At 46.0% G+C, this 14,158-nt stretch overlaps 1 protein-coding gene across 6 annotated transcripts in view; it reads right to left on the bottom strand.

The window, feature by feature from the left end:
- Nucleotides 1–5,571, bottom strand: part of SLC35D4 (solute carrier family 35 member D4) — a 642,891-nt gene extending 637,320 nt beyond the window's left edge. For 3 of the 6 annotated variants that reach the window (XM_085605761.1, XM_085605762.1, XM_085605765.1), the window contains exon 1: nt 5,372–5,555. In XM_085605761.1, coding sequence (XP_085461887.1) covers nt 5,372–5,443 — 72 coding nt within the window. In that variant the 5' untranslated portion in view covers nt 5,444–5,555. Of the gene's footprint in view, nt 1–5,371 lie in introns of all 6 variants that reach the window. The other 3 variants (XM_085605764.1, XM_085605763.1, XM_085605767.1) reach the window with 3 other exon arrangements.
- Between the last annotated feature and the right edge of the window lie 8,587 nt (nt 5,572–14,158).

Here is a 14,158-nt window from a genome sequence, read left to right as displayed (position 1 = left end):
CCATTAACCTGCTGAATGCGGGAGGTGCACCAGTTATGTGGAATAAAGGTAGGGAAAACTATACATGTGATGTTCCTCTATTCAGATGACACCTTGGTGTACATTAGACGACACATACTCTGTACCGGTTCTTTTGAACGTCCTGAAAGAATAAACTGCGACAAGTCAAAACTATTCCCGATGGGATGGTTGAGAGGCCTGAGTGTAACAGAATTACTATAGATGGACATATCTTGGGTCACAGGGTATGTTAGGTATGTGGGTATCCGTCCATATTATGGTAGATCAGGAGGCTAGTCACAGTCTAGATATGGGGTCAGTGATAAATGGTCTACAATCCTCTGTGACATTTTGAAATACCCTCCTGCTTTCAGTTATGGGGAGAGTGGCAGTAGTGAAAATGGTTCTTCTCCCCAGACACTTACATATCCTACAGGGAATCACGTATCCTTTCCCAAATCAGGCGTTTGTGGTCCTTAAATATTTGATGGTAGAGTTAGTGTGGGCAGCAAAAACGAAGCAGAATCAAGCTGGATACACTAAAATGTGAATGGGAAAAAGGTGGTCTGGAAGCCCCTGACATGGAACTGTACTACATGGCAACACAGCTGCAACATACAGTACATTGGTTAGACGAGGAAAATAATTAGGAAAAAAGGCTGCTAGGGGGTACTCACAATGGTGCATTATTGTCAGAATTGCTGATGAAGGGAAGGGGTGTCCTACGACACCTGTCATACATGCTACGCACTGTCAGCTATATATGGGACAAGGTAGTTAGAAAAGTGCTGAGAAGGCCCCCATAAGCGCCGTAGATGGCAATCTGGAGCTTAGGGGCGTTTGCCAATATGACTAGAACAATGTCAGTCGAAAGGTAGAAAAAGAGAGGTTGCTTAACTCCTACAGCCTTGTATCTTGATAGGTTCTTCACGTTTGAGAAAACGTAAACGTCCGCTGTTGGACCTGGACAATTCCTTCTATACGTGCAGTTGGCACAAATGGCTAAGGGCATTAGGGCTTCCTTCCCAAAGGCTCTACCTCTCACACACACGCTAGTCACGCTACTGCTTCTTCCATGGTGAGATGCTTGATCTTGAAGTGCTGAGGTCTGATCTGCCAGCTGTAACCTTACGGGCTTATGAGACGTGGCACACATATGTCGAGAGACCTCACTGACAAGGAATGGAAGCTGGTATGCGGAGAGGTTCCACTAGTATCTTCAAATGCATGATTTAAACTGGTACAGTATAATTACATACACATGACTTATCTCACACCAGCTAAGTTGCACAAAATGTAAGCTGACACATCTGACCACTGTGGCCGATACAAAGGGGAAGGCACGGACTTCCTCCACAAGACGTGGCACTGCCGAGTCATATCTACTTACAGGGAGGAGATTGCACAAAAAACAGGACGCTATGTTATGGGTGGTTCCACACTGAATAAAAACATATCTCCTAAACCTTACTCCACAGAGAGGGAATTAAAAAAATGAATGCGTACAAAGGTTTTAAACAAGGCACGATATTGGCTAATCGTTGCATAGTAATCTGCTGACTTAGCCATAGATCACCACCCATAGCAGGCTGGGTGCGAGATGTTAGAATGGTCAGGGGCTGAAGAATCCCATTTGAGAAAGGCGAGACAAGATGATAAATATGCAGGAAGAATTGACAACTTTGGCTGACATGGTGCAGGAGCTTACTGATCCACCAGGGTCAAGGCCTCCCTGAAAAGACTGAGGAAATTGACGAGAGGGAGGAGACCCGTAAGAGAAAACATGTGGTTGAAACATATCTGGAGTACAGGTTTTGCCTCACTCCTGAAATGACTTCCCAGAGGGGAGAAAAGCTATCTGAGGAGGGACAAAAACAGCCAGGTTTGGTTGATAACAACCATGGGGAAAACGGAGAGAGGGGACACCAGTACATTCACTCAAGACCATGAATGGCAAGAGACACACAGAAACCTAAGGAAGTGAAAACATAAGTAAAACACCTCGGCAGAAGTTTTGGTTTAGGTGTGCCTGGATACACAATTGGGACTTGGGAGAAAGGGAAATGTACGAACTCTGACCAGGTTTATAATTTTTGTATTGGTGCATGTTCTTGCTCGCATTTATATTGGCAGAAATCTATTTATTTATTTTTAAACTGGGTTTTATGCCGTCATTAGATAATTTGCAATTATTGGTGATGTGCCAGAATCATTTAGCATCTGTCATTTTAGCGATGCTAACTAATTTTTCCCAAGCATCACACTGGAGTTAATTTGTACACCTTCACACCTCTAGCAGGTAGCCTTCTTGTCCCTATGATGGTTTAGAGTGCTTGCTGCCGATGGATACAGGCTTTCCTGCACTATCTATCGAACCAAAGGTGGGACCAATCCACCTGGACCCTGGTCAGCTTCATTAAAAGGTCTATACTGCAAGGACTCTAAGTTCTGGGTTAAACAGCTATCAATTAGAGAGAGATGAGCAGTGTAGAGACTTTCCAAGATCCCAGCTAAATCTGCCTCTCTCCACACTAGTCTACGGCCATTATGTTTAGTGATAAATTCCCCGAGACCCATCTTCATTACCTCTTGTTTCCCTTCAGGAAATGTCACAACAGTTGTTAAGGATTATGGTCATTGTGCACACTGGACTCTATAGCCCCCTCAACTAATTGAGTTGAAAGGTGCCTAAAAACAAATATATAATTGATCACCGATTGGCAAGTCTTTAGCATTACACAGATCAAACTTACATATATAAACAAGGAACTCCCCGTTGATCCTGACAGTGAGTGCTAAGTCCCCGCTGCCTGCCCACCAACAAGCTTTTGTCAAGGATTGTGGGTTGACTTCCTAGTTTGTCATTGTGTGCTCCAGCTAGCATCACATTTAAACCCCTGTCCTTAAATGACTGCCTGTCAGTAAAGTGGTCAATAAAATCAAAAAGCTGACTAAAATTTGGTTTGATAACAGACGTAAAATTATTATAAAAAGGAATCCCTGAACAATCTCCTATTGACAAGCATGAACTCAAATGTTATGGTCACACATAACCAATACAAGGAGAGCAGGTGAACAAAGTGCCTGCTCTTGTTTCCAATCAGCTCATGCCTAGTAACATCCAGATAACATGACAGATAAATCCAGGACTTTGTGGCCACAAGTACACTACTGAGGCAGAGGATTAAGCAAGGTTTTACTTCTTGCCTTCCAGCCACCTATATGGTATGGCTCTTCCTTCTCGACTGCTGACAGTTCCTAGGTTCAGACCACGATGCCTCATCCAAGACAAATGTGTAACAAATTCATAACTTATAATGTACCCCTTGCTGAACACAAAGACTCATTGGGCAGCACTGTTCCACACGCAAGATTGGTTTTATACCAAACCAGTGAGAGAGAGGTAGGAAACTGTGTGTAAGTGACTTTCACACACAGTCTCCACATATCATCATATGCTCTAGGCCAGGGTTCTCCAGAGTCAATCCTGGTGGGCCGGATCCATGACAGATTTTTAAAAGAACTACATCTATCTAATAAATGGGTATATGCTAAAAATCTGGCATGGACCCGGCCCTCCAGGACGTACTTTGGAGGACCCTGCCTGGTGATTCATATGTAGCCCAAGGGGCAAACTGGCTCCTAGGATAAAAGAGTGGGGGATTTGCCTACACGGATATTGCATCACAATAATTCTAAAGCCCACCTAAGTAAACCCCATCAACAAAAGACAAGTTTTACAAAAATAAATTCTACTAAAGCATACAAAACAAAACTGAAAATGCATAATTTTTCCACCTCTTTCAAAGTTCTGTGCTACTACAGAAGGGGAAGAATTAGTTCAATCAGTTTATCCACGCCTCAGCATGAGGAGCACAGGCCGCACTGATGGGTCACATGGCTCCACTGGAGACAACAAGCCTTGTTCAGACTAGTCACTGAGGCACGGCTTGAGTCTATCTACAGAATGGAAGAAGTTTGCTTCAAACAAGATACAAAATGATGTAAAGATTGTTCAAATGCTTTAGCACATTTTCTGTTCTTTGTAAAGTAGCAAACTTATGCCCTGGAATTTTGCCAATACTTGTTGGTAGAACCGAACATCTCCATAAGGTGCATGGAGCACTGAAAGTCCTGCCACTATTAATTATTCTTGGAGTTCTGCAATCTGAACAATGCCTCTATTTAAAATGAATTCTTAGTCTCATTCTAAAAGACCCCCGGGTCAGTATTGCCTCAGGTGTACGTTTGGTAACTATTCCCTTATGTATTAAACAATATCTGTTTCCTGGACTACAGCCAGAGGCCTGAAATCCTTCTTCCTTTTGCACTAGGATAATACTCTCCCCTCACGGAGCCACTGACACCAATCTCCAAGGTACCACATTAGGCGCAGAGGCTACTGTGAAACCCCTTGCTGCCAGCTCCCAATGGCAGCTAAGCCCCACAAAAAATCTCTAGGCATTGTATGGCCTGCTTGACCAAATGGTGTGATCCTAGACAACTATCTCTTGTGTTTGATTCAATAGCGGATAATCTCGTTCCATAAAAAATAAGAAAGTAGGCCATATACATGGCGCAGATGACAACTAGCTAGCCTGGGGGGGGGAGGGGGTGAGAGAGAGAGAGAGAGAGAGAGAGAGAGAGAGAGAGAGAGAGAGAGAGAGAGAGAGAGAGAGAGGACATGAATATTTGTAAGTCCATGTTTTAGAAACTATAAAAAAAAATGCTCTCAATGAAGCGATATCATGTGAAGTACTGTGGTGATACTTTTCCGCAAGCTAAAGACATTTTTTTTTTTAACGAGCATTTATCATACTCTGTGTTTGTTGCATGAATTATTACATGGTACCACAATTGTACGGGCGCCATGCCTGACCAGACCCTTGGCTCGTCTCTCTCCCTATTAATTTGTCTGCAACAGTCTGTACGCGCGGGCGTTGCATTCAAGAGGGCACAGCTGTAAAAAGTAGGGAACTCTGATATGCAATGTTTGAGAGGTTGGGTGTTCGGACCTAGCTCTGCAAGCCTGCTCTTTCTACAAGACTCAGGCAGCCTTCAAAAATTGCCAAATCCGTGCACTGAAAACACGAGCATCCCCGGCCAGCTCATTCATTCGTGGGTGAGAGAGAACCGTGAAACTAGAAGGGAGGGGCGATTTATCTCAAGCAAGATAGACAAGCAGAGCTCAAAGTGTAAAACGGTGACAGCTTACAATGTGACAGGACTTACAAAAGACTGGCTGAGAAAATAAGCGCATTACGCTCACAATTAAAGACATTACATGCATGTGACACGGATTAACGGGAATTCAACAATTTGAAGAAAGAGCCCACGAACATGTAGAAAGTAAATTTCACTGGCGCCTCACCTTATTTGTGAAATAAAAAGCAAAATAAAAGAAGCAAAAGAAGAGACCGACAGCTGGTCTCTTTATATACATCTGTCAAAACATTACTCGTCCGACGTGCAGGGGAGGAAGAGATTTCTTTCTCCTGTTGTGTATGACCAGGAAATCAGCTGCACAGGAGGGCTGCCATGACAGACACGTTGGCGAAGAAGTCCTCCAATAGAGTCGGGGGTTTGCTAAGAGTAGACCTGCCTTCTTAAAGGGGAACTGCATTAAGTGGCAAAACCCTGCCAAACACAATCAGAATGGACCCGCGAGAGGGACGAGCCCTTTTGCAAATGAGTGGCGCGCGCTGGCTGCTGCTGAATTCACACTTGCCGCTTAAAAAAATCAAAACCCTTATGAATGGGCTCAGTGACGGCATTCTGTAGTCAGGGAAAAGTCAAGGTGCCAAATAAACAAGCACCTCCAATATCTACGTTAGTAGTATCGCTCCTATGTAGAGCTGCTGTTGCCTTGGAAGATAAAGGCAAGAGTTGTCGATGGGAATCTGCCTTAGCGCCAAAAGAAAATGCGGCCCGTATTTCTAATCAATGTGATAGTTTGAACAACGTTTCTTGATTCTGTACTGTACGGTGGAAAATGCCAAGCGCTGTGTCCATGTATTGTATTGTAATTGCATTTATATAGCGCTTACTACCCCCTGACGAGGCGTCGAAGCGCTTTTTTTGCGAGTAGCTCGCTACCCCGGAACCCATAAAGGATTAGTGGTGAATTAGCATAGTGAAATATGAAAGTAATTTGAGTGATGGATAGTGTAGTGTTGCGCTCTAGTCCTCGCAGCGCTAATGCGGCGATTGCGCATGCGCGAGTCGGGAATAAGACCGCGAGGTCGCGTCTTACCCGGCGCTCTCCCGCTGTAAGCCAATAAAGCATGTAATTGTTATTCACACACCAGGCGTCGGTGGTATTCATTCAGGCTATGCCAGTAACGTTACAGTGGCGACGAGTGATGGGATTTTGGAGAAATATGTGGTGAGGAAGATTGATAGAACATAGCCACCACCCCTGAAAGCACAGGACAGCCTGGAAGCCACCACCGGGGACCACAGGAAGGAAGACCACCACCAAGGTGCGCAACACGGCGGGAGAGCGCGGCAGAGGCAGCAAGAAGGGACAGAAGCCAACCACAGAGTGAGGTACCAGTAGTGGGGTAGAAGGCAAGATAAGGACGGAGAATAACTCCAACCCAAAGAGACACTGGCGGAAGCAGCAGCACGCAGAGACAGGGGAGCAGGAGAAACCCGACAGGATCAGGCGCAAAGTGAAAGCGCGGACGCGCCAGGCAGTCCGAGAGGCTCAGGGGCGGAACCAGAAAGACGCGCTGCGATGAGCACGCAGGCATCTTCACTAACGACGCCAATCCCGTTTCTGCCGAGACCTGGAGAACCTCAAATGAAGTGGGAGGATTGGAGAGAGTACTTCAAGAACTACATTGCAGCTCTAGAAGACGAAAATGGGGAGGCCTTCCCCAGCGCGAGGAAGAAAAGGATTCTCCTGCACAACTTAGGCCTGGAAGGCATAAGGGTCTTTCAGAACCTGGTTCCCACACCCAGACAGAACGCCGACGACGACGTATTCAGGCACGCCATAGAAGATCTCGACAACCACTACCGCCCCGCGGTGTGTGTTTCCATTGACCGGTACAATTTCCAGCAAAGGAAACAAGAAACTGGTGAATCCATAGATGATTATGTGGCAGCGTTGAGAAAGTTGGCGGTGACATGCAAGTATGGAGTCCTGCATGACGAATTCATAAAAGATCAAATAGTCATGCACACCACCAACAAAACAGTGCAAGACAGGTTGTGGGCAAACAGTGAGGCATCGCCTAAAGAAGTAATTGCCATGGTGAAAAAGGCGGAATTGTCAAAAAGGTGTGCTGACGCAGCGAAAAGGGAGACCCTCCAGAAGACCATGGTGAACAAAGTGGACGACGCTGAACCACAGGGAAGGAGCAAAACCATGCCGCCTGAAGGGAAAGGACCAAATAAATGGAAATGGAAACAGGGACAAACATGGAAGCAGAATAGAGACAACAACATGACGTGCTACAGGTGCGGAAGTCAAACACATGCAGCCCAGGACAAACGTTGCCCAGCGTTCCAAGCAAAATGTATGTTCTGCGGCAAATGGGGCACTACGAAAAAAGGTTTGTCGCCGGAAAACGAAGAGACCAATTGTGAAGTACGTTATGCAAGATCAACAGGAGGAAGAAGAAGAACAAGAGGAGGAAGATGGTGTAGTATGCGTGGAGGAACAAGTGCTTGGAATTGAAGGCAAGCGCTCCCGCAAACCGCAATGTGACATGGTTATAGGAGGAGTGAGAATCAAGATAGTAGTAGACTCGGGATCCCCATACACCATCGCCCAAAGAGCCGTGTGGAAGGAAAAATTCGAGCCCAGTTTGGGATCAAGGCTAGAACCACCGGATATACGACCAGTATCGTACACACGCGAACCCATTCCCATGGTGGGATACAGGAAGTTGAACTTCGAATTTAGAGGAAGAAGCGCGGAGTGCAAATTATATGTAGCAGAGAAGGGCCCATCCGTCCTAGGGTGGATGGATCAAGGTGACCTAGGGATCAAGTTAGACCCAGGAGGGGACACGCAAGTGCTTATGACAGCGCCCGAGAGCTGGCCGGAACTGGAAATGAAAAGCAAATTCCCGAAGGTATTTGGCGGGAAGGTTAGAAAACTGGAGAAATTCACACACAAGATTGTACTCAAAAAGAACTCCAGGCCGGTATCCCACAAAGTCCGCAATGTGCCTCTAGCCATAAAAGAAGCAGTACAACTGGAACTTCGCAGACTGGAGGAAAATGGAATAATAGAGCCTATAGACAGCTTAGAATGGCTCGCCCCCTTGGTAGTGGCAATGAAACGCAATGGCAAAGTCCGCCTATGTGTAGACCTTCGAGAACTGAACAAATGCCTAATAGTGGAAAAATTCCCATTGCCGCGCATTGAAGAAATGTTGTCCAAGACTAAGGGGGTAAAGTGGTTCTCCACTATTGACCTTACTTCTGCCTATCACCAGATAGATCTACATCCTACAAGCCGGAAACTGACATCCTTTATAACACCCTTCGGATGCTACCAATTCCGCAGAATGCGGTTTGGCCTTGCCTCAGCAGCGGCGGTGTTCCAGAAATTGATGCATCGTCTATTCCAGGACATCGAGGGTATTCAGTACTTCCAAGATGACATACTGGTGATGGGGACAGACAGGAAAGACCATGATAAGAAGTTAGATAAGGTACTCCGTGTGCTAGAAATCAACGGCCTGACCGCGGAATGGGAAAAGTGCCGTCACCTACTTGGGACATGAAATAGGAGGACAGGGCATCACGCCTAAACGCGCAAATGTGAAAGCGATTTGCAATGCTATGGCTCCATCCAACAAAGAAGAGGTGAGATCCTTCCTAGGGATGGCAGAATATTATAGCAAATTTGTGCAACACTTTGCCACCAAGACACACCACCTGCGACAATTGACAAGGGACAAAACAGCATTCAAGTGGACAGAAGAAACACAAAAAGAATTTGAAGCCTTGAAGAGTGACATTTGCCAAGCCGTGCCACTGCAGAGATATGACCCGCTCGGACGGTCGGTATTGACGACGGATGCCAGTGAGAAAGGACTGGGGGCAGTCCTCATGCAGGAGAGGAGAGAAGGAACGACGGAGACCCTCAGTTTCTCATCAAGAGCGTTATCACCCACAGAACAGAAATATAGCGTAATCGAGAAGGAGATGCTAGCGGTGGTGTGGGCCATGGGGAAGTTCCGCCAATTCCTATGGGGCACGAGGTTCAAACTCAAAACTGATCACAAGCCATTAGTCAAAGTGCTCACCTCGAGTGGGCATGCCAGTGCCACGCATCACCAAGATGACACTAAAATTACTAGAGTACAGGTATGATGTAGAGTACATACCTGGGACACGAAACAAAGTAGCAGATTACCTCAGTAGAGCGGCAGCTATGGAAGAAGCTCCGAACCCAGCAACAGAAAAGGAAGAAATGGTAGCGGTGATGGAAGATCCAGAAAGAGTGATAAGTAATCAAGAGTGGACCCAAGCGTACGAAGAAGATAGGGAGATTAGTGGAGTCAAAGAGAACATAATACATGGATGGCCCGAGAAAAGACGGTTGCGGGGGGCGCTCAGGAAATTCTATGAAGTCAGAGAGGAACTGTCAGTGGGGGACAAAGGCATATTCCTGTACAGAGGTGATAAAGTTATTCCCCCGGCAGCGATAGTTTCTCGACTGGTCGCGCTATTGCACGAAGGACATCTAGGAATAGTGAAAACCAAGATGAGAGTGAAGCACATGTACTGCTGGCCAGGAATGGACGTCCAGGTGGAGAGACACGTAAGAGAATGCGATCAATGCCAAAGAGCGGACAAAACACTGAATCCCTTACGACCTGCATTGGGGAAGTTCACACTACCGAGTGGTCGGTGGGAAGAAGTGGCAGTGGACATTCTGGGACTCGTGCTGGACACCCAAGGAACGCCCAAATATCTATGCGTTCTGGTCGACAAGTACTCGAAATGGCCGGAGATACACATCCAAGAAGTAATGGATGCGGAGACAGTGATTAAGTTTCCAACTTCAGTTTTCCTCAGGGAAGGTATCCCGAGGACCAACCTGAGCGACAATGGACCTCAATTCACATCTGAAAAGTGGTACAAGTATGCAGAGAGGAACGGAATCAAAATACAACATACCTCCGTGTATCATCCGTCGAGTAATGGACAGGTGGAATGATTCAATAGAGTCATAATGGGGTCCATCCAAGCAGCCATCATGATGGGCAAGGATTGGGAGAAAGAGATACAGAACATGATATGGGCATACCGCATCACCCCCACCGGCATGGGGTATAGCCCTTTCCAAATCTTAAGAGGAAGACATCCCTTCACCAAAGACAACGTAGCATGGAGAGAGAAGACGATCACTAGCAAATGGTCTCCTGCGGTGGTACAGCACAATCTAGAGAAGGCCCAGAGAATATATACGGAGTACTACAATCAGAGGAGAAAAGTGAAGGGAACAACCCTGGAGAGAGGAGAATGGGTGAGAGTCAGATTAGCTATACGGAAAAGGAAAGGAGACAGCAAATACAGCCCACCTCTACAAGTGAAAGAAGTGTGTGATAGGGCAGCATTGCTCAGTGATGGGAACGTGTGGTCCCAAGACAGCATGTCCAAATGCAACTAGATCCTAAGATGGCCCCTAGAAGAGAATGAAAAGACACAACAAGACCCAAAGCCAAGAGAAAATGAAGGAAGTAACCCAGCCGAAGAAAGGGACACGAAGGCAGAAGGGAGCTGCGAGGAGCATGGAGATCAAGTGACCACTGAGATGGAGGCACAGCTTGGAGAGGAGAGTGGGACCCCGAGGAGAGAAGAACGGGGTACACCAAGAGACAAGGTGGGGAGCCCCGCAGAGGATGGTACCCCAGACGCTTCCTCCACTCCGGTAAGGCGTACTAGAGCAGGCAGAGTGGTGGTAAGACCAAACCACTTCCGAGACTTTGAACTAGAGGGAAGCTAAGCAACCCATAGGACTGTATGGACTACATATTCTTTGTTTAACAAAAAGGAGGGAGATATGTAGTGTTGCGCTCTAGTCCTCGCACGCTACGTGGTTACGTAGTGCGCGAGGACAGCGCTAATGCGGGGATTGCGCATGCGCGAGTCGGTAATAAGACCGCGAGGTCGCGTCTTGCCCGGCGCTCTCCCGCTGTAAGCCAATAAAGCATGTAATTGTTATTCACACACCAGGCTTCGGTGGTATTCATTCAGGCTATGCCAGTAACGTTACAGATACGTGACAGCGTGCTCCTTGGTTTTGAATTCTGGTTGGCCTGGCAATGTTTTGAGACCTCTGAAGTTTCCCAGGTCAATGCAATGATAGCTCGTACACTTCAGGTTTTTGAGTTGCATGCTGCATTTTGTAGTCCTGATATATTCATTTTATTGTAGTTATATATGGCGTAAACCCGACCCGAATGTATAGGAACGCTGTCCATGAGCACCAGTTACACAAGGACACATTCGTTTTTTGTAGGCACGGGTTTAAATGGTTTAAAGAAGACTACAAATCCCAGAAGGCAAAGCAAAAACCAAGATCCAATGAGCCACTCACACATCAACCTAGAAGACTTGAGTGATCTGATTTTCGTGTGAAGGAAAAACATGTCTGCAAAGCGATCTGTGATGTAGGCATTCTCTTCCCTTGTTAATCTTTGTAATTATTGGATTGCCAATGTTTTAACCACTTAACTTCTGAGGCTTCACCGCCCTGACCAGTGCTGAGCCTTTTTTGTATCTTTTGTGTCTTTCGGGCACTTATCATTTAAGCCTTCATAATTGTTTTAAGCAAAAAGCATCCAGACAAAATTTCAGTCATTTGTTCCCACATGTTGGGAATTCTAAAAGTACCCAGGGCGTATGGATTCACCTCGAGGGAACCAATAAACAGCAAAATATTTAAACATTTGGTTTTTTTATTTTTAAAAAAAATGGAAACAAGTTCTCTGCAAGAAAGGTTATCATACATGGCAACATTTCAGAACAGGAAGTGGGAGTTTTTGAAAAAATAATCTGGGGAATTTATTTTCTCCATTGGATTGTATTGAAGCAGAGGCATTTTCAGGCAAGAGACAGCTAAATAAAACAATTTTGTGATTCAGAAATCGGGAGTGTCCAGCCTGAATCAGGTCTGTTGGCTTGTATGGTGTATGTTTATTGTCTAAAAATGGTAGCAAACTCTATTCCCAGCTTTCAGGAACAGGCAGAGTTGTAACAAAAAAGACATTTCTGAAAGCTAGATGACACTACAATAATCTTTTCCCCTTGTGATGTGGGCCATTCCTTGATTATTGCTGAGTGCACCGTTGTAACCTTTTCCTCAACTGAGATGAAGCACTTTTCTGCCACGGAATACACAAGACTTACAACTTATAGCCGAGTGGTTTGACCTTCACTGTGCACTGTGTAGGTAATCACCAGATTACATATATAGTCACATGTCTGCAACAATGTTTCATTACAATTCTCTGAATCTGGAAATATGCCCCTCTTTCTAATTCTGTAGGAGTTCTTAATTTATTAATGGGTTTAACAATTTCTGCATAATGTGTGAGGTATGTCGGACCAAAATGTTAACAACCCAAAAGTGCTTGTAATTTTCTGTGGATGTTAGGAGGTTGAAGTGTACCTCACTCTTCTATAAACTCAGTGGTAAGTATTTTCCCTCATTTGACAAATCATTGCCTACGAAAATCACATGTAGGAATCCAAATTTGGATTTTCGAAAATTAATTTTGTAACTGCATTTGCCAGCATAATGATTATTTTGTGTACATGTTATAAATGCTTCTCTAAGTGATTAACAGTCTTGTATATATTGTCTGCATAGGACACCACACTGACATCTTCCTACAACAATTCAGTGATGGGTGCCGAGAAGACCCATGGCTATATTCAGACACTTTGGTACCTGAATTAACTCATATTGTGTTCCTGCAAATGTGAATGCAGTCAAATATTGTGAATCGGTGACAACACTCTGGCTGAAAATATTGTACTTTTATATTTTTAAGGCTTAGAGACGCCAATGGATGCGGCACGTCTCTGGTTTGATCTGATCCAGCTCTGATTTGAGAATTGAACGTCCAAATTGCAGCATATGTTTAGAAGGGCACACGCCGCTCCATTTCAGCGGTACTGTGGGGTGATTTATCCCCGACCCTGTTGAATTCACAGGATATTTTGACTAAGTACTAAATGGAACCATTCACATTACGACCCTGAAGTAATCTCAGGATTGTTTCACACCACGACCGTGTCCTGGTCCCGCCTTTCCCCTGTCCTGAGGAAGACCCGCAGCAGAGGAGTCTACTTACCCTTTTGCATTAGGGTCAAAACGTCGACATTCCCCCAGTGGGCCTAAACCCAAAATCTACTCTCCTCATACCCCACCATAGATGAAGTCTCGCTGTGACACAAATTGTAAAATATTTATCAATAATTGCGACTGGGCCCGCCGGCTGGAGGACTTCGAGAGCCGGGCCAGGCGCAACAACGTGCGCGTCATCGGGGTCCCGGAGTCCTCGGATGAGGCTTCGGCGGACCTGCTTGTGGAGGATTTGGTCCTCAATCATTTGAAGCCTAAGGGCCTTGGAAAGTTTTTTGCGGTGGAAAGGGCCCATAGGGTGCCGGGCGGGCGGCCCAAGGCGGGGGCCCCGCCGCGGCCGATTGTCGCCCGGCTCTTCCATTTTCGAGATCGGGACGCTATCCTGCAAGCTTCGAGAGTGACGGGCCCAGTCCCCTTCCAGAATGCGTCGGTGAATTTTTATCCGGACTTCACCCAGCAGGTGCAGAGACAGAGACAGAGCTTCCTGGGGGTGAAGCGGAGACTTCGGGAACTGGATCTGAAGTATGCCATGCTTTTCCCTGCCAAACTACGGGTGGTGCATGAAGATCGGACATTCTTTTTTGACTCTCCTGTTATGGCCGACGAATGGCTGGACGCTTTGCCCCGGCGACGGACGGGGGACGACACAGCCGAGCATGGAGACAATGGCCGGGATGGACAGGGCTGATATCTCAGAGCCGACCAGACTTGATTTGACCATACTTGAAGATTTGAACAGAGTGCAGTATCTGTGGAGGGTTGCGGGAGGACGAGGGGTGCTCTTTTCCTCCCTTAGGGTACTTTTTGTAGATTTTT

The sequence above is a fragment of the Triturus cristatus genome, chromosome 5_1 (genome assembly GCF_964204655.1).
Source record: "Triturus cristatus chromosome 5_1, aTriCri1.1, whole genome shotgun sequence".
NCBI classification, from domain to species: domain Eukaryota; kingdom Metazoa; phylum Chordata; class Amphibia; order Caudata; family Salamandridae; genus Triturus; species Triturus cristatus.
The sequence above is the reverse complement of the archived record's forward strand: the minus strand, read 5'-3'. Positions and strand labels throughout refer to the sequence as shown.